Source organism: Pseudopipra pipra, chromosome 4, assembly GCF_036250125.1.
Source record: "Pseudopipra pipra isolate bDixPip1 chromosome 4, bDixPip1.hap1, whole genome shotgun sequence".
NCBI classification, from domain to species: Eukaryota; Metazoa; Chordata; class Aves; order Passeriformes; family Pipridae; genus Pseudopipra; species Pseudopipra pipra.
Window position 1 is genome coordinate 19566713 of NC_087552.1, and position 20821 is coordinate 19587533.

The following is a 20821-nucleotide window of genomic DNA, read 5'->3' on the forward strand; positions in this document are numbered from 1 at the left end:
TGGCGCTTTCCTGCTCTCCTCCAGCCTCCCCCTTCAAATCCCTCAAGAGCAATCAGGAAAACAGAAAGCCACAAAATAGACTAGGAAGGTTGACAGGGAAAATAACCACTCTGGACACAACTGGTAACGATTTTTCAGTACGTGATTTTTCACAAAGCCCTCCCATGCCCCGGGCTTTGGGGTTTGCGGCTCCCTCTGTCCAAACTGCGTCTATCGAAGTGCCATCATGTTGGGTAAAAGCCAAAAGACTTGGATCAGGTGGGTGAGGCCTGTGTTAGACAAGACATTCCCAGTATTGGAGGATAAATGCAGCAGCAGAGCAGCTCTGCTCCATCACAGGGTTGTCCTCGCGTTAGGACTATGCTGCTTGGTGCTGCTCAGCAGAGTCCTGTTGGGGGTGAGGACCAGTGGTGGTGGTATTTGGTGGTATTCATGGCATACAAAAGAGTCTGGTTTAAGTCACCTGCATCCTTCCTGCAACCAGCCACTCTAGCCAAAACATCCTGGGGGGGAAACTTCATTTCTGACCAAGCACTGATCACAACAGCGGCTCTTGCCAGGTCTCGGTTTTGGCAAGGGCACATTTCCTGTTGGAATATTGGGAATCACCTCACTTCATAGCAGAACAGCCACTGGCCAGTCAGGTCACGCTCTTGCACTTGATGCTGCCTCCCTGTTTCATTTTATTTTCCATGCCAGCAGCGATGGAAGACAGTGCAGTAGACCTATGCGTGCAGGCAGAGCAGGTGTTTCAGACTCACGTGGTCATAGCAATCCATGTAGCAGCCCAGTAGAGGCTACTGAGGCCTTAAATAATTGAAGTACTTCCTACTTGGGAGAATGTAAAAACTCTTTTACTGAATTAGACTCAAAAAATAGTTTTCCAGTAATATGGACGGATTGAATTCATGCAGAGGGTGAGATATGCCTTAACAAATATCATCGTGATAAACTGGAGGCAGGTGATCAGCACAGCATTTACCAGTGTCCCTGAAACTATGCAAAAACGAAGCAGTGGTGGATTTGCTATGGGATGATTTTGTCCTACTGAAAAATCTTTGACTTCCTTTACTACAAACAGTCATTCTTCCCCAGCCTTTCTATGTATTTCAGATTTATCAGTGTGCAGGCTGTTCTTCTCACTCACACTTCCCTCTGCCAGCCTACCATGCCCATTAGCGCTTTGATTGCAAAAAATGCTGCTTATTTTCAAGCTGATTATTTCTGTCCCTGGGCCGTTCTGACACCATAGGATTCACTGTTGGTGCTTCTTATAGCTTTGGAAACAGCTGAATCACAAAATAGAGGGAAAATAGATATTATGCATTTTAATTTTATTAAGCCAAGAATGGGGAGCAGGATGCAGATTATTTTTGGCTGGTTTTTTTTTCCCTTGAGAACAGACTTTGTTGTGTCAGATAGTTGATTATGGGCATGGTGAAGGTTTCTGCTTGTTGATAAATAGCTCACTAGATATAATTATTACATGACTGGGAATATAGTGGTGTGTTCTATGCAGACTGCAGCATGTGAAAATCAAGTCACTGTTAAGTCCTCGGTGCCTACAATGCTCCTGGGGTAGGAGGGAGAGCTAAAAAACTTCTAAGGCATTTCTTAATGCTGAGCCAAGGCAGGGATGTGAGAAAACAGCTTGATGAAGAGGCAGTGGTGATTATGGTATTAAATCCATGCTCATGCTTGGGGCACATAACTTTGCAAGCTGGGTTGATGGGGATAATCAGCCCAGTACTGGATGGTTCTTCCTTTGTAGAGCTTCATTTAACAAAACAAAAACAACCAGATTTGCCTTATAGGGAGGGGATTAAATCTTCATCATTCAACTACAATAAGCATCCCACTTTCAGTGAAACAAACAGAACAGAAGCAAACAGGTAGTGCTTGATGAAAACATCAAACAATACACAGACCACTTTCTGAAACACGGGACCACCTTTGGGAAGCATAGGTTGCCAGGCATGTTTGGAGGGAGGATTGTCAATCCCTTGCTTGAGTTGTCTCTTCAGAAAGCCTTTTTTGCAGTGGGAAGAGGAGAGTGGAGAAGTGCAAGGCTCCATGCCTTGCATTTTCCTGAAAATCATCTTGGGATTCTTTGCAAGTTGTGAATCCCTTTTTTCACTTGGTCCTTCTAATTTGCACAGGACTGGGTTATTTTTCCTTTGTAATCCCATTGCAGACTACCCCATAATGAGCTGATGCATCAGTTTACTGCTTAAGGACACTTAGACTCTAGCAGGCAATTCCTACCCATTTTCTTCAAGAGCCATAAGAGATAAAAATCTCCCTGAAACATGTGAAGGAGAAACACAAGGTGAAAGACATGCTAGTAAAGACTATGTAGACTGGAGGATTGCTGGGAAGGGAGGGTGTTCATCACAGCTTTGGAGGCATTTTGTAGACAATATTACTTACCATGATGCTGCTAATTTCTGCCTTTTGATTGCTTTTAATTCTTTGAAACCTGAAGTTGTTAACCAATCTTTTTCTTTCCTCCCTGCCCCCAGGTAATAAGCAGTGAGATGCTTCACAGGGCCAGGGGAAACCTTGGTTGTGGTGGGAGGCAGAGAGCTCGTGGGGGTCCTTCTGTGTCTCCATATGTGTCCCTGTTGCCTGCATCCCCCTCCCTCTTCTCTGGCCAGCTGGCCTTTCTCTCACACATCCCCATATGCTCTTGATCTCACTAGTTTATAAAGAATATAATAACCTGTAGAATTGTCTAGTCAACAGGGATAAAAAGATAGCTCATCTTATTAAAAACCTTTCTCAGGAAAGCTTAAGAGCACTGGCTTGGTCATCTGTCACACCCTGATCTCCTCCTTACCTTTAGAAAGAAAAGTACTTTATTTTTAGCTATCTGCTGCATTCAGCTAGACTCTATGCAAATTTTATTTAATGAATATTTTAGGGTTTAAATAGTCTGTGCTCATGAACATTATATAAATGTCATGTTGTCGCAGGCTCTCTGGTAACAGCATGGAGAACATCCTGCAGCACAAAGCTGAAACCAGAAAAAATCTGTGATTAGTGCTCCCAGGAAAGGCAGTGATGGCTGTGTGAGTGGTGACTGTCCTCAGCAGGGGCACTACCAATGCAGTCAGGGGAGAGCACTGGGGTACCCCTGAAAAACCAGCAGCACTCACCATTCTGGACTGAGAGACATTTCGTTCAGCACAGGTAGCTGGCGTAGGACCAGTTTTGCTCTTCCAAAGGCTTTGGCAAGCCCTAGGGATGCATGGATCATACACCAGATCATTTGTCATCCCAGTGCAGAAGAGATAGTCTGTTTAAAGCTGAAATATTGAGACTAGCCAGGATAGCTTGGAAATCTTCCTTTTTCACATCAAAATAGTTTTTTACAGGTGCTTACTGTTTACTGTATTTGGTATGCCAGACAGATGGTGATAGTCTTCTTCAGCAAAATGCAAAGAACAAAAAAAACCCAAAACAATCATCCTAAGTATTTGCTGCCTTTTTATTTCTTCATCCTCCACATATTTCCTTTTCTTATATTTCTACTCCTTAAATACACTGTACACATGTAAAAACCCAAGCTAAAACCTCAATAAATAAACAAAACATGCTGGTATACGGAGCAATTATTATGTGTTGGAAGCAAATGCTTGGTATTTTGACAGCGTTGCTTAAAACCCTGAACAGCAACTTAGAATATAAAACAAACATAGCTGCTGTACAACCTCCTCAGCTGGTGTGCATGGGAGTACTTGTACAGATGACCCAGTATCTCCGACTGCCACTTAAAATCCACTGCATCTTAAGTTACAACTTTGGAAAGGTTATTTCCAGCAGCAGGATGCTCGATGGATAAATTGTGGCTATAATAAAACTGTTTTCGGCCTGTCTTTTCCTACTTCTCTTGGAAGCATCTCAGGCAGAGTTTAAGTTGGGTCACTGTGGCAGGAAAGTTCAATGCAGGCATAAGCCCTGTAGCCTTTGTGTCCCACCAGCAGCAGAGGCTTCACCTTTCAGGGGGCGTGAGCCTGTGGTAGCATCCACTGATGGACTGGGGGGGGGGGGGGGAATGAATGTGGAAAACTAAGCGGTCAACGAACTGGGTGGAAGATGTTTCCCTTGGGAAGCAGCAGCACTGCACCCAAAACATGTCGTAGGACTTGGTTGCACGAAAGCTGCAGAGGGGGTGTGGGTAAATGGACTTTGCGTGGGGGGAATTAAAAGAAAAAGCCTCTGATTTCTGGCAAAGCTTTGTCCTTTGGTTGAAATATGCCAGAAGCAGTTTCTCAGGTGGTTTCTGTGGGCATCTGGAGAGAAGTGCAAGGTTGTATGAGATTAGCCCATGTGCGACAGGAGGCTAATTTGAGGCAGGCTACAGCCTGGCTGTGGCTGTTGGGTGCCTGCTCTGGCCAGCCCCTCGTTTCCTCACCTAAAAAAATACGGTTTGCCACCAAGCAGGCCTTTTTCTTGAGAGGGTCCCTCCCTGATAAATGGAAGAGTTGCTTTCCGTGCAAGCGCCTCAGCTCTGCCCTTTGGTCACCTTCCCCTCACCCACCTCCTTGCTTGTGTTGCTGCCATTCTTACTTAGAGATAAAAGGCCTCATTGCTTTAGCTGCTGTTGATATCAGCCAGGAGGAGTGCTTCATATTAAATAGGTGGAATATTTGATTTTTTTTTTCCCCAAGATACACCGTGCACCCAGGCATTTTCAGCTGTTGACAGTTTGAGCTGCAATGCAAAGCAGCCCACCAAGCTAGCAGCAGCAGTGGAAATGAAAGGAGAAAATGCATCCCACTGCTTTGGAAAAAAAAAAAAGAAAACAAAAGAGATGAGCAACAAGGAAAGGATGAAAGTCCTTTCTCCTCAAAGATTAAAAAGATCAGTCAAAATAGCCAAGCTGGGAGATGCCTGAAAAGTTGCCGGTTCTGCTCGCACCACTTTCCCTGTAATATTCTCTATTATGCCATACAGAGCAACATAGATTTGGGTGGTTGGGAAATGGAGTGAAATCATTTATGCTTAGAAAATGGCTCCAAGATACCTCTTGATTCTTCTTGAATGTGTCTAGCCTATCTTAACCTCTCCCTGAAATATTATTTATGAAGAAGCCTGCATGTGTTCATCCCAAAATGCATGTGGCTGTGTCTTTCCAACCTGCACTTGTGAAAGGAGGTGTTTTCCTCCCTGGGGCTTCAGTGATTATAGAGGCAGCTGTAAAGCAGAGCACTCAGGATGTAAAGTGCCCTTCAGATAGTGTCTGATAGCAAAACAAATCTGTTTATTCTGCAGTCATTTATACTGACTGTTTATCATTAAGGGGGGGCTGGAGGTGAACACACTACAAAAAATGCAGATTGCTAAAACAAGCCTATTGGGTTGGTACAAGCTGGTGGCTGCTGCTCAGCTCTGTGCTTTCCTTGCTTGAGCTGGGCTAAACCCAGAGGAACAAAAAGGCACCTTGGCATCACCCTTCTTCTGCAGAGCGATGGGCAGCAGTGGTTGATGCTGTCAGTCCTTACACCATTCAACAAATAACTGGCTCATGTGGGGCTAAAGCTAAGCAAAACTTTAGCACCAAATTCAGCAAAAAGGATGGGAGGAGATTCCCGATGGGATGTTGACCCATAAATACATTCACCTGTTCTGAGCAAGCCTTCCTTTTCAAGGCAAGCCCAGGCATTCTTTACTTTGTCTGGGGGTGGAAATGGTCTTGAAAATAGCTGGTGGTTGCTTGAGGGTCCTGTTCTGGGGCTTTACCTGCTCTCCCCTTGTCTTTCACAGAAAGTGGAAGGACGCCCAAGCAGGAGCCAGTCTTCAGGCGAGTCACCATGGAAGACAGTGTCATCTAGCACCTGGGGCACCCAACAAGCCTGCCTCAGCAAGCCCATGCCAGCGTACCACCTCAGCCCCTCTGTGCCTCAGTTTACCCATCCCTCACTTGGGATTGCGCAACAGGAGAGGCAGGAGAAACTAGCCTCAACAAAACCCTCAGCAAACCCTTGCATCCCCAAGGAGAAAACAGCCCAGCTGAGATTCCTGCTGCCCTGTGCATGGCAGTGCCCTGGAAAGTGCCCTCACCGTTTGGTCGCTCACCTGTTTTTTAAGATGAGCAGAACGGGTGAAAATTGTCTTTTGTAATAAGAAATTAGTTTCATCTGCTCCAAACATTGACTTTGCAACTTGATAGCACTTAAAGATGGCTGAGCGTGCTCACTCCACCATCCTGAGCCCCTCACCGTGCTTGCAAGCTGGGCTGTATAAAGTGAACCCACTGGATCCAGGTTACTGTTGTAAATACAGACCTGTCTGTGCAAAGAGCTAACAAGGAAAGGAAAAGAGGGACAAAGAAATAGTCCTTACACCAGAAGAAGCTGAACTTGCCAACAGGGTACTGTCAAGCAAAGCTGTTGTGTGTAAATAGGGACTGGCACATGTGTCCAGCAGCAGCTCTGCTTGGCAAAAGCTTCTCGGGGGAAAGCTGCTCAGATTTTATTGTCTTGTGTAAATAGAGATATTTTTTTGAAAAAAATAAGCCTTAGTATCTTGAAGATAGCGTTTCTCAATCAGCTCAGCTGGGGATGGATATGTGGGAAACCATGGAGTCTGCCTGTGGAGGCTGGTGTGGGGTCTTGCAGCCAAGCTGTGCAGTCACTGTGGGTGCAGGAGGCACCTGAAGGATGACAGACCCATCACATCAGAGGACTCGGCAGACAGTTAATCCTTCATCCCTGTAAACAGGGTGGACTCACTGGGCCCATGGTCTCCACTGGTGTAAATACTCAGCTACAGCCCACAGAGGACTTGGGCTGCTTGGTGCAGTTGTAGGGGGGGGTGGGGGTGGGATGGGCAGAAATCACCAGAAGGATTCAAACCCCATCAGTGTGGTTATTCCCAGAGTTTTAGCATTAGTTTAAAAAAAAGAAAAAAAAGAAAAGGAAAAAAAAGAACCCCTGAAGGCTTATTAATGGTGTTGGGCCAATAGTTCAGCTGGCTAAATGGAGGCATGCATAGACATCTGTGTCCATGTCAGCCAGTGCCTGTATGTGCAGTTCTCCTCAGCATGTTCACAAATGCGTGTGCAAGACTGTGCCTGGTGCGGGTGGGTTCCAGCCAGTGCAGGTCCCCATGTCTGTGTAGCTGTGTCTGTGAGAGAAGAGAGAATATGGATGTGTATGTTGTACTCAACTTTATATGCCCAAGCAAGCTTGAGAAGTCATAAGTAGTGCTGCCAGGTCCAGCTTTATTAGCATTAGCTCAGAGTAGTGTCCGCACCTCTCCATGGAACGAGGCGTGGCGGGGGTGGCATTAGGTGAGTAAAAGCTGATAAATCTCTGCTCCCCATTGAGTTGTCATCCACTGTCCCCTGCCGTGGCACAACAGTGGCCATCTGCAAACACTGCCAGCAGAACAGGCCTGCACTCAGGCACGGGCGCTTGCAGAATGTGAGCTACTGCAGCATGGTACCTGATGGAAGCTGGAGAGGAGCTTCGGGTGTTCCCCTTCATCCTTCACAACTACTTATGCCTTATTTACTCTGAGTCCAACCATGTGGATTCAGCCAGTGCAGGGAAATTGGAAAAAAAGAATTGAAATTGGGGAAAAAAACCATACTTGAGAAAAAAAAAAGATATTTTTGAAAATTACACAGAATAACTTTCTCTAGACATAGAAGACTCTCTTCAGCCTAGCATTTTCTAGAAAGCAGGGCCAGCATGAAGTGTCTTTCCCCATTAAAAAGCCAGATAGTATCAACCAACATATTTAGAATAGTTTGGGGGCAAAGTCCCTATACCTTTGCTAGGAATGGCCAGTGGGCAATAAACAGAAATTGGAAGCTACTTTAAATGACTGAGGAATGTGGGCATCTAGAGAGGTAATTTGCTTGCAGTGGTTCAAGGTGAGCTGCAAGGGTTGGTCTTTTCCTCTTGAGTACTTGAATACCTCCTCTGTTAAACACCTCTCTCTGGCTGCTGTTGCCATTAACACCTAACAACTGCTAGTGCCAAGTTATTTACATATTTATCACATTTATTTATTTATCAAACCAGTGCACAGAGGACACTGTGCTTTCATTTGCCACATGTGGATGCCTCTTCTCCAGCCTTGTATAGTGTCCCTAGGCAAGGTGACCATTGTCTTGGTGAGGGCTGCAACTGCAGGAAAGAAGATATTCCCTGTTTTTCCACTAGGTTGCAGGAAAGCAGAAATCCGCTGGGTTGTGTTAAGTGGTGGATTTTTTTTTCATTAGAGCCCTCACTATTAGTTTCTCTCCCCAGACAATCCCATCATCCTGCACCTTAAACCCTTGCCATTATGTCTAGAAGAGTTATTCTTGGAGGCGTTTACAACAACCTGTAATGTTTCTCTCTTTTTCCAACCCTGAAGAGGCTGACACCCAGTAACTGACAGTTGTAATGATGAGCCAGACCAACCCCAAGTCCTGATAAAAATGATGAATCCCATCCACTGCATCCGTATTGATGGCACACAGGTTATGTGTGGAGGTGAGCCAGTGAGGAGAGGGAGGCAGATATTCACTGAAGATTGTGTCTGGGAGGTGCTGTTACCAAACCCACCCAGCCGCTGGGTTCCCCAGGGCAGAGTTTTGATTTAATCCAGCCCTGAGTCAATAGTGATTGACATTTCACTTGCTTTCCATATCTTAACTGGACTTCCTTACTCCTCAGGCATGGAATGAATCTTAATACATTGTAATTACTGTACTCCTGGTGGTGAACCGGTATGAAAAGCTATCATGGAGAGCATTAATAAAATGTACATTATGAAAAAGAACTCGGCATTGTCTGAAATTAATAATGCACCAGATTTTTCTCATCCATGCCTGCTCATCACAGGCATGCCCTTGAGTTTTCTATTAAAATGACTTATTCAAACTACCTGTATAGCTGTGTTCAGCGTGAAGTTATCTGCTGTAAGTTTGCATCCCAGTTAGATGTACCGCATGAGGACTTATTAATCTTTTATGTCTTTCAGTCATTGATTTTAGTGACATTTATGTAACGCCAGTATGACTAAAATGAACTGATTGATTCATGCGTATGGATTAGTTTGCCTAAGACTTTAGACTAGGTAGCTTTATCATGCACTGTAACGCCAGAATTCATCACTGTATTATTTACGAGAGACTGAACTGGCTGCATCTCAATAACTGAAGAGATCTTCACTGTTTTATTTATGTATAAATGTTTACTTAATCAGCCGCCAATTTTGTTTAGCAGAATTTGTTAGCAAACGGAAATTGTAAATGATAACGTGGTTTCTATTTTAAAATTTATAGGCTTTCATCTATAGCAAAATCCAAGATTTCCAAAGTGTCTTTGTCTACTGGCAATCAACAAGCTCTCTTGTATATGCTTTCTGGTAATTGCAATTAGCTGCTGCAACATTTCACATAAAAAATAATACAACCCTAATACGGGAGATCTGACTGGTAGTGTGTCAAAGTCGACATAAATATCCCAGAAACATCGCTGCAAGTTTAACGAAGCAACAAGGAGCCACTGGACAGTGCAAAGGCAGGAACCCTGCAGCTTGAGTTGTGGTGGGTGTCACTGCTGGCCAGCTGTGGCTTTTTGCTGGATCAAGGGGCAGGAGGATGCCACCAGCCAGTGCCTGGGGACCAAACAATGCCAATCTGCAAGGCAGAGCCCATGGACATGCCAGTGTGTTGAGTTCTGCTGCCTTCCCTTATGAGAAAATCCCAATTCCAGATAAAATGATGTGAAGCTGTGTCTCAATTGCATGGGCCATACCCCCTGCAACAGCTTGAAGAAAGCCTGGTCAAAGGGGCAAGGAAAGCATCTGCTCACTGTGCGTTTCAGCAGGGAAAGTAGTCAGGCTACAATGTGGGTTTAAGAGTATAGCATCTCAAGGAGTCTTAATCCCAGGTTCCCAATCAATGGCACATGTTTTCTTTGGACCACTCTGCTTCTCCTGAGGACCAAGGAATAAGGAGACTAAATGGATTTATTAAATGAAAGTGGAGACTTTCCTGTTAGGAGCCATTTAGAAATATTTTTAGTGCAGAAACACGGAAGAAGTGACATGTTAGAGGCCTATAAAATAATAAGTAGTGTCCACAGAAGGTGAATTGAGTGCTGCAGTTCACCATAGGTAATACAGCAAGTGGTGCTCTGCAGGGAAATGAAAAAGCAAAGTCTTAAATGTAGTTATAAGTAATGCTTCATTACCCATCACGGGATTAACCCACAGACTCCCTGACCCAATACCCGAGTAAGGTGATGTACAATGAGCTTCAGTAAGACATTATATCGTTTTACAGTTTAAAGACAGAAAAAAAAAGTAAAAAACAAAAAGCCTGTCACCTACAGTCTCTTATTACAGGGTCAGAAGTAACTGATAGCTCCCTGAGGAAATGAAGAAACACCCCTGCTGAGTCTTCAGCCATATTTCACACTGTTGTGATTTTTTTTTTAACCGTATTTTTCTTACATAAAAAATTAAAATAGTTTTAGGTATGCCTGGAAAATGACTTACCAGCTGGGAGTGCTAAAAGAGGAGTAAACTTTGCACTTCAGCACCCTGGGCTTCAAGAGCATGGCCTCACAGGAGAGGGATGCTGAGGGGTACGTGCGCCTCACAATCATTGAATCTGTCGCTGCAGCACTGTTAAGAGTTGGCTCACAGCACATGGGTAACATCACTGATGCTTTATTTCTGTGGGCTGTGCATGGCTAGTAAGGGCAAACCCCATGTCCCTCCCTTGAGCAAACGGAGAAAGACCACCACCATTCTGCCTTGAATCCACTTTGCACTCCAGCGGGTCAATATTTAAAGCCAAGCACATCCCCCTTACTGCAAATTCACACACCTAAAGAAATGAGATTTATGGGTTGGGGCTTGTGTTGTGATATTCTTTTCAACAGGAAACTTCTGAGATAGAGGTGTGAGGCCAAATGATACTGTCTTGGTCAGTGAGGTGGAAATGTGAGGGTGGCACCTGAGCCTCAGCAACCTCATTTCCCCTAGGACTACCGCTCATCCCTTCTTGGGGCACAGAGCAATGTTATTAGTTTTGTTGAACAGCTTGTGATTGTGATCTGATATAAGGGGCCCTAAATTGGGAGCTGCAGGTTTGGTTTTGGTTTCTTTACACACTGACACAAAAACTGAAAACGTAAGTACTAGCTAAAAGGCATGGATGCTTTATGAGCCATTTATTTAAGAGGCAGCTCATATATCCACCAGTTTGGTGGCTTTCAGGCTTTAGAACAGATGTTAAAACCTGCCATCCTCAAGTACGCCACGGGCTGATTTTGACCTCAGGCCAAGGCGATATACCAAACCACAGCCCTGAAGCTGAGAGGTTTATGTCCTCTGAGGTCTATTGCTGTTGGATTAGACATGCCTCTGGAGTGCTCTCAACTGGGTTCCTACCATTTCTTCTCATCTAGCTTCTGTTTCAGCTGTGAGCTCCATAATCATGGAATCATAGAATGGCTTGGGTTGGAAGGGACCTTAAAGATCATCTCGTTCCAACCCCTCTGCCATGGACAGGGGCAGCTTTCAACTAGACCAGGTTGCTCAGAGCTCCATCCAGCCTGGTCTTGAACATGTACAGGGACTGGGCATCCACAACTTCTCTGGGTAACCTACATGCTCTTGTAAAATGTCCCTCTCCATTCTTGTAGGCTCCCTTTAGATGCTGTAAGGTTGCAAGTATGTCACCCCTAAGCCTTCTCTTCTCCAGGCTGAAAAAAACCAATTGTCTCAATCTGCAGATTTGTTCATTATTCATTTAGGGCAATTAGGAGAAGCACCTGACAAAGGCTTCAAAAAAAAAAAAAAAAAAAAAAGAAAAAACAGAAAAGGTAAAACCCAGCAAAATTAAGTTAAAGTCTAGGAGCTGCTTTAATCAGCTTTGTGCCCACCTGGATATTAACTCTGGATATTAATTGGAGAAGTAACAGCAGCATGTCTGTGTGTTTCTTGGAGGCCCCTTAGCAAGCCCAGGGTGATTCTGATGATGGTTTCCTTTATGTAGACCAAAGTGATGAAGCTGATAGTGTTGGAGCAAAGTTATTACTCCTGGCTGAACTGAAGACTAAACTTTAGGAAGATGTTTCAAGACTGACTGGAGTTTTGAAGAAGGAGGACCCCTCGGTAAGACACTTCACATGCTAACTGTTTCTCCTGATGTGCAAGTACTGCAGTTTGACTTGTGCCTCAGCAATTAGATTTTATTTCCTGTCTTATGCCCTGTTTATCCATGCTAATAGCTCTCCTAGATCTTTTTGGATAACACCTGCTGTGTAGGAAGGTATAAAATTGTAGGAAAGGCTAAAAATTTGTCACCGTAATGTCGTCAAAATGGTCTCGATTAAAGGTGTTGCTGCAGGAGTCTGATTTTTTTTTTCTCAGGCTCCTCTCCATGCATATGAGCTTTTAGTTAGTCATGTTTCAAAATAAAATGAATACATGTCTTTTTTTTTTTTTTAATCTGTAAAGCTAAAAATGAAGCTGTTATGTGCATGCTTCCTTCTGCTTGGGTGCACTTGCCGGCATCTTCTGCTGTGGGAAGCTGAAGTCACTGATGGCAAGGTTAAATTCAACCTCTCCCTTGTGTGTGTTGAGGGGGCATAAACCAACATGTGCAAGGTGGGATGTGGGGTAAGGGTGGCTGACCCTCAGGCTGATGTGCTTTGCTGTCCCACGGATGCAGAAGCTGCATAAAAATGTCTTAGAAAACCTAGCTTGCTTTGCAAAGTCTTCTACCCTTACCTATGTGTTATTGTATGGATTCAGCAGGGTTATCGTGCACTCCAGCTAAGCACCACCCAAGAGGACCAGTGGCTGCCTGCTGCTCTATACCATGCTGAATATTATGTGACTTCCTAAATGGGATGAGGCTGTTATGGCTGAACAACTTCACCATGTGCAGGCTGAGCAGATATCCAGCAAAGAAATCAAAGGCATGATGTCACCAGTATTTCTTATCTAAAATTAAATATCTGTCTTAAGTCCCCAGACACACAGAGACTTTGTATTAGAAACATATACTGAGAGTTCAAACTCTGAGTCATCTCATATATATTTCACTCAAGCCAAGGGAGTAGCAGTGAGAATAGACCTGCAAAAGAGCAATTCTCTATTCCAGCAAGATGGAGGAGAAAAAATGTTCAGCGAAAAATTAATGGGTTCACAAGCAAAAAAATCTTGCCAATGAAATTGTGGCTCTAATATTCTGTACCTTTGCAGTAAAGCCACGATTTGCTGTGGAAAATGCAGCAGAGAATAAATGCGTCAACTCGTGCTCATTAATGGTAGAGACAGAGCAAGTGGCATTTAAAACAAGCCTGCTCAGAGGGAAAGAGAAAGTTATTTATTCTGAAGTCGTAAAATGTTTGTTGACACAATTAAATTTCAAGAGCAAGTCACAGTGCTGTGGGGTGCCATCGGCCAGGCAGGGCTAAGCCAAGCTTTGGACATGCTGAAGCCAAGGGCTGCTTTTCTGCTGCTGCTCTCGGATGCATCACTGGACGTGTGACATGGCTATTGCTGTGCCCTTTCTGAGCAATCGTGCCACAGTTGTTTCAGTCCAGCCATTGGGGGCTAAAATGGGAGACATGATGCTGGAAATTATTTGTCCCCATCTGTGCTAAGTGGTGAATTGTACCAGTCAGCTAACTCGAGCCTCAGCAGCTGCACTCTGAATAGCACAGCCAATAGCTCTGGATCAAGAGCACTTTTAAGATCCCTCTACCTTTTGTCTCCTTAGTATCCCCTTAATGGCCCCTATTGAGTTACCAGTCCCACGGAGGTTCATCTTCTCTCACTGATCTCATGCTGTGCATTTTCTTCCCTCCTGAGCAGGATTGTGTGTTGTGGGTACATGCTAGCTCCCAAATAGTTTTCTCCAAGGGAGGTAAAAATGTTCCCCACCTACAAAATGGTTTTTTCTCCTACTGGCTTTGCAGTCATGAATGAGCTGTGCACTGGGTTCTCTTGGAATCTGGTGGTCCTGCCCATACAGGAAAGCATGGGAAGCACAGGGACATCTCTGGAGCTACAGTGAAAAAATCCCTGCCCTAGGCTATTCTGCAGCTCTTACTGGATTATAGCCCAGACCTGAGACCCAACAGATGCACTGTCAGGTATGAAGTATTGGCCCAAGATTTGTGCTGGCTCTGTAATGGGAACCAATTCCCTTCTCTAATGCACAGTTGTTGCATTGCATAAAAATCATTATTACACATTGTGAAATCTAATTACATTATTGCACACTGTGTATACACTCTAATAAAGTCAGCAGAAGCAATAACACTGCTAGTAATACACCATTCCACTGAAATTACTATTGCCGTCAATTTTACTTTCATTTTTTCTTGATTTACCCTGGAAAACAAGACTTTCAGCTTGCTTGCTTTAGCAACGTGATGAAGTGGCAAGACCTTACAAGGGCTGCAGAACCTCACAGCTCCCATTGTGGTAGGGAGCATGCGAGGGGACTACCATGTCCTAGCTCTAATACCCAGTGGTGAGATAAGCCCCTCCTGAGGGTTTCAATGTTGTCCTGAGATGGGTTCAAAATCAGCTGGGCTCATTTGCCCTTGAAAGTGCCCCTTCTCTCCACTGATTATAGATCCTTTGGCACCTGTGCTCTTAGGTGTCTGAAATCAGATCAGCTCAAATGCCTCCACCCCTCTGGTGGTGTGGTGGGCAGGAGGCAGATAGATGATCCTTTGTCTTACTCCACAGATATATGTTTACTAGTGTTGAACTAAGAGGAATTTAGCTCTCAAAGAGTATTTTCAGTTCTCTACTTCCCCACTGTTAACTTTTCATTGTAAAGCTTGTGATGAATATGAACTGCTGGTGCTAACCTGCTGGTTTCTTGCCCTCTGCTCTCCTTGCAAGCTGTCACACAAGCATTTTTTAGTAGTGGAAGAGATAAAGAGGGGCTCCTTAAATACCTCAGCATCTCCAAGGAGGTAGGTGCAGAGCTACCAGCCATTGCAATGCTGTTTGCAACGTGCCCTGAATCCATCAGCTGAAGAAAACACACTGCGAGCTGAGGAGAGACAGTTGTAGGAGTTGTGATGATCTTTTGAAGATCCCATCTTTTCAAGTATGGCAAATGAGCCCAGGGATCAGCCACTGAAGAAAAAGAAATGAAAAGGGATTATGTCAAACTATGGACTGAGAAAAAGTATGACTTTTTATTTCCTTTCCTAGGCAGTCTAGACACTGGAAGATGCTTTTTTGCAGTCCCCATCACAACCTCTCCAGAAGAAGAGAGTGTGAGCCTGCAGTGTTTCAGTATGTCTTTACTTCTAAACGAAATCGGATGCCAGACGGTAACCCCCAAACAACAACTAAGCACTAACAGGACAAAGCCTGGTACTGCTTGAGTCTCCTGTAATGCCTGTTTGCTGAGCCAAAGGTTGTCTAGGGTCCTGCTACTGGAAGCCAAGCACATCTGGTTCATCACTTTTCCTAGTGTGCCAAGGTGGCTCCATACAAGGTTGGTACTTGGTGTGAGATAGACAGAGTTTTGGCTTTTTCACAGTGTAGATCTTTCTTACATTTGGTAGTACAGCCTTTCAGAAACCCATAGGATTATCTCCTTCCTAGTCCAGCACACAAAGCATCAAATGCACCATGTCAAGACCCAGTCACTTTGCTGACCCTCCTCCATCCATGGAGGCACATCCATCCATGTTTACCACTGAAGCATCTTGTAAAACAAAAGTGATTCATTTACTCTGCCTAAAGACTGCCTGGAAGTGGCCACATATTAGCTTTTTGCCTGTCTGTCTTTTTCCAAGAAAATCTGCATGGAGACACGTGTCTGTGGAGCGCCTTTGGATCCAAATGTGTAATTCCCATCACAATGTTCAAACTGTAGAGGACCTTCCTCTCTTTAATACTGCAAACTGTGTCTACAGATGTGTTGGAAAAACATTCTTTGCAGTAGCCAGCAGGGTATGAAGTGCATTCTGGCTATAGATACTACTTTTCTGGGCTGTCTGTGCTGCCACAGGCTCCTCATGGAGAAAGCTTTGAGGGAGCAGAGGCAGGCAGAGACAAGGTGCTGGAATGAAGGAAATGATGAGGGACTATCAAGAGAGAGGAGAGTATTTATCTCTACTGTAGGTATTCACCAGTTATCAGACTGCATCAGGTAAAAGAGATGTGTGCAGGTAAGCTTTAATTCTTCCAGCCACTGAATATTTTTTTAGTCACCCTGAGCTTGTAATAAGTTAATTAAAAATCTCAGTTTAGTATTCAGCAGTCCTCCACTGGGAAGGTATGCATGAACTTAACTGTGTCCTCTTGGCCCCCCTGAATTCCTGTTCTGTGCACACATTTCACATAAAGGATATCACCACTCCTTTTTCTGTCTTATGCCAGTCTCAGAAATCAGAGATCTCTATCTCTGGTAGCTGTTTGGCAATCCTTCCTTAAGGAGATGTTTGTCCTCTAGGGTTTTTTCCTTCCTTCTCTTGGACAAAAGTCTGGAGAAGAGAGAAGTGGTAAAAGCTATATATGTAAAATCAAAGAGAAATTGGGAGGCAATGAGGAGGCCGGTGACAGGTGAGGAATAGGAGGAAAATACCATAAGCAACCCTATCTTTCTTTCCTGTGGGGTAAGAAGGTCAAGCTTCCTCAGCATACAGCTGAGTGCTAGTTATAACTGTCAAGTTTGTATCGAACCTACTACCTGATTTTTCCCTGTAGTAAATTACTGTGGAAGTCAACAGTATTTCTGCCTTTATTGCAGAATCATGGCTATCGGATACAGAACAGACAAAAGGGTTGCCTTGATAAAGGCATCCCCCCTGATGCAGTGATTTATGAGCAGTGCTGGCTTTCCAGGTCCTGCTGTAAAAGATATTGCTGGAAGGAGTATGGTCTCAGTCTGCCCTGCCCTGAAACAGAGATGTGAATATTGCTTGTGGACAAACAAGGGCTTCCTGAGCCAGTTGAACTTCATAAATCATCTGCACTGGGATGCAGCAGCCAACAACACTCAGTCGAAGCTGACCAAGTCCAAACACAGAGCAGTCCAAGCTTGCATTCCAAGCACAGAGGATGCTGACCTCCTGGAGACTGAGAAGGGTCAGGAGACACAGGATCACTGCTTTGGTGTATGGCTGGTGTGCATTGGTAATACCTTACAGACAGGTATCTTTATTTTTTTCTTTTCTGATCACTTGTTGATTAATCTTGCTCCTCACTAATGGATAATAATGCACCGTAAATGGAGATAAAGTGTCTTACTAATGAACTCTACTGAACAGTTTGTACAGACCATAACCTTGCTGTATGCCTTGTGCCCTTTCCCTACTTCACTACCATGTCCTTTAGAGATCATAACCTTTTCATATTGGTTTCTAGGCTTTTTCTTTCTTTTTTCTTTTTCTTTTTTATTTTTTATGGATAATTCCAATTAGTCTTATCTTGCAGATGCAATTCAACACTCATAGAAAATTTAATATCTTACCAGTCCCAAAATTCACTGGCATCCTTCACTAAGGTTCTGATGCTGAGGAGCAGTGATGCACTAAAACTTTGCAAAATGTCCTAGGTACCAAAAAATGCTGTGGTGAGGTATGAGTGACAATCCTCCTCCATTTTTATCTGTTGCAATGTTTGAAAGAAAACAAGAAAAATCTGTGCCCCCTCTAGAAGCACAAGGCTATTGAGGAATTAGTGAAATCACACCATTTGGAGACTCTCAGATGCTGTTCTGTTGGGAAAGTTCTGAGGCTGCCATAAAATCCCTTTGGATAAGACTCAGTAAACATCTGGTAGCTTTTTTAAAAAATAAAAACTATAATTGTTTTAGGCCTTGTTGTCTGCCCATGCTGGTAATGTGCCTGCGAGGTCTAATTAGTTGACAAGTGACAAAAGAGGCTACTGTAGCGAAGGGGAGGCTGGGTGCCAGGATCGTTAGATAAGTTGGGCAAGAGCCACAAGAGCCAGCAGCTGATGGATGCAGGAAAGGTGTATTATCCCCTGCTTTGTTACAGATGCAGGGACATGAGGAAACGAGGCAAATTGATAAGCCAAAGGCTCAGTGTTTTGCTATTCATCTTATGTAAAATTGGATCTGCAGTCTCCTGTGAGCATGGTGGTTAAGTTCTGTAATAGCCGGTCAGTGCTAAAAAAGCCCTGACCTTCAGCCTCTATTGAGTACCTTTCAATGCTTGTGGCAATAAGATGGAGAGGACTTGCACCTGAGTCTAGCATGAGTAAGATTAGTAAAAACTCTGGTGTAGACTGATGTAGCTACATTCTTGTTTGCTATCGGTGATAAAATCCCCATTCACTGTGAGCAAAAGCTGAATTGGTTCGAGGCAGAAGAGAGTCCCCTCTGGTTTTATAAGTGAGTCTGTGGGACAGGATCATTACTTGTGGACTGCAAAAGCTTTGCTTGGGTCTTCCCCTTGAATTGATGCTTATTCCTAAATTCATACACTTTTATTTATGTAGATAAAATATTTTAAAAATGTTGCCTTTCAGGCAAAGAGATCTGGGAACCTCAGAAAGCTTTCCAGATCTGGGTGGACTGGTTCATCTGGTATCTACCTCTATATCAGCGTAAGGACTACAATCTGACCATCTACACCAGGGTAGAGCTGGCCTTGTCAGCAATGCAGGGATGCCCAAAATGTGTGAAGGTGTGGGTTCAGGTGCCATATGCCATTGCTTTTGAGTGTGCCAGTCCTGATGCTTGGGTTTTTTTCACTACTGGATCTATGACCTGGCTGAGCTCTGCTTTTCCTTAGCTTAGCATGGATGGATTTGAAAAGGTATTTTCAAGTGTTTAAGCACTGCTTAGCGCAGTACTCTGGTTTTGTTTCAAGGAATTAGATCCTCTTCATTTGTCTTGGCTCCTCCTGAACAATTACCATCCAAGGGGTAACAAGATGAGTTGTGGGGACAGAGTAATGGTGGGGTACGTCAATATCTCTTGTCTACCTTTCCCAGCACTCATGCTGAGATTGCAATACTTTTTCCAGGTGTTCCTGTGCAAATTCATTGGTAGATTTGGAAATCTCACAGCTGTTGGTGTCATACCTACACCAACATCTGGCTCATCGCTGCTAGACTCCCCAGGCCATCCTGCTGGAAGTGAATTTGTGTTGAAGTCCCATTGAATCACAATTACCAATGGGAAGGAGTGGATGCATAAGAGCAGTCACAAATAAAGTTGTGTAAAGGAGATCACCAAAAGTAGAGATGAGATCATCGTGATATCTGCCAGCAAATTCGAAGTCAGTAGCTGCATTTGTTTCCCCATATCGTAGTTCTCTTCCACCTCCACATTGCTCCATCAGGATGATGCATTGTGGACAGTAAGGAAAATCCCACCAGGGACACCCATCTTGGACATCCCACCACCTTCCTCTCCTACTATAAATTAGGAATAACCTCACTAAAATAAAAAGAATTCTCCAGGGTAACATTTTCTAAAGAAAAGAAGGAAATGTTTCACTCTCACTTTCTTCTGTCCAGGGCACCATGAAATTAACATTTTTGAGTTTAAATTGCTGCTAACCTTAAAACTCTGTTCAGTATTAAAGAATTAAATTATATATCTAGTATATATCATAGTATATGATAGATATAATATATAAATATATGTTAATTATATCATTATAATTATTAATTATAACAATTACATTAATATATCATACTAAAAATAGACATTACAGATATATATATAAAGACTTCCAAGTTCATGTTTTGGCAGCCAGTTAAGTGGTCTGATTTGGTTTTGGTCTGATAAATGGGGGCAAAAGAAGCGATTGAATCTCCACACCCAGAAACCCCATGCATTGCTCCAGCTCTTGGTTTAGTTTGTCCACTCTGAACGATATCTAGTGAAGTTCTCTCTGCCTAAGATATTGCTCTGAAATTTTAGGGAAGGCAGAGGAGCAAAAGAGTGGGAGATGGATGGAAGCAGGTAAAACACATTAAAATCTCTTAGAAGAATGGCTTTGTTCTCTTGAGAACCACAGCAGTGATACACACCATCCAACAGCTTTTAACACTTCTGTCCCTTTATTTCTTTGGAAGCAGGGGAAATCCAAAACCCAAACAAGGCAAGAACGCTACGCTCTTTCTTCTTCTTATGACACAACACAGTTCAAGGGCAGAATACTTAAAATTTTTATTTTAAGATCACAGGAAATGAGGTACCATCATCTTTACATTCCTGGCATGATCTGCTTCTCAAATGAAAATTTGAGATAATGGTTATTATTTAAAAACAACAAGGATGACAAAGGCGAAGTAGGAAATGCACTGTAAACGCAGAAAAAATTATCCTGGCACCACCTGCTTGTTTGTGCATGTATATGTGTACATAAAAAAAGAAAAACTTACTGAGTTTTTGAATACAAATGAGACTGGCAAGGAGTGTTTTTCCCCAAGCCGTTGCATATTCCACAATCCTGTCACGAAAATGTCTTTCCTCCCACCTCTGACATTCTATTGTTGCTTTTCAACCAAAACAAAGTGAAAGGAGATGAAAAGATTGAAGAGGAAATGGAAAGTTATTTTCAAAGGTAATTTCTGTCGGTTTTTTTTTAATCGTGTGCTGGCATGGTGACAAAATTTACCGGTGTGTGTTCAGAATGATATTTGGTGATTTGTTTTACTATTTTCTTTTTTTAGCTAAATAACAGCAATGTTTGTAACACTGGAATGCCTCTTTCCCATTTTCAGGAGCTCACAGACTGAAAAGCGAATTAAAAATAAAAGAAGAAAAAATAAAATGTCCATTTTGGATGTCCTAGCTGTTACAAAGTGACCTGCATCCTTGAGCAGCCCTTCACGC

The 20821-nt window shown here is 43.5% G+C and overlaps 1 protein-coding gene across 2 annotated transcripts in view; it reads left to right on the top strand.

The window, feature by feature from the left end:
- Window positions 1-8781, top strand: part of ADGRL3 (adhesion G protein-coupled receptor L3) — a 511112-nt gene extending 502331 nt beyond the window's left edge. For both annotated transcript variants that reach the window (XM_064651850.1, XM_064651856.1), the window contains one exon: window positions 5770-8781. In XM_064651850.1, the coding sequence (XP_064507920.1) occupies window positions 5770-5837 (68 nt within the window). In that variant the 3' untranslated portion in view covers window positions 5838-8781. The remainder of the gene's footprint in view (window positions 1-5769) is intronic.
- The last annotated feature ends 12040 nt before the right edge of the window (window positions 8782-20821 follow it).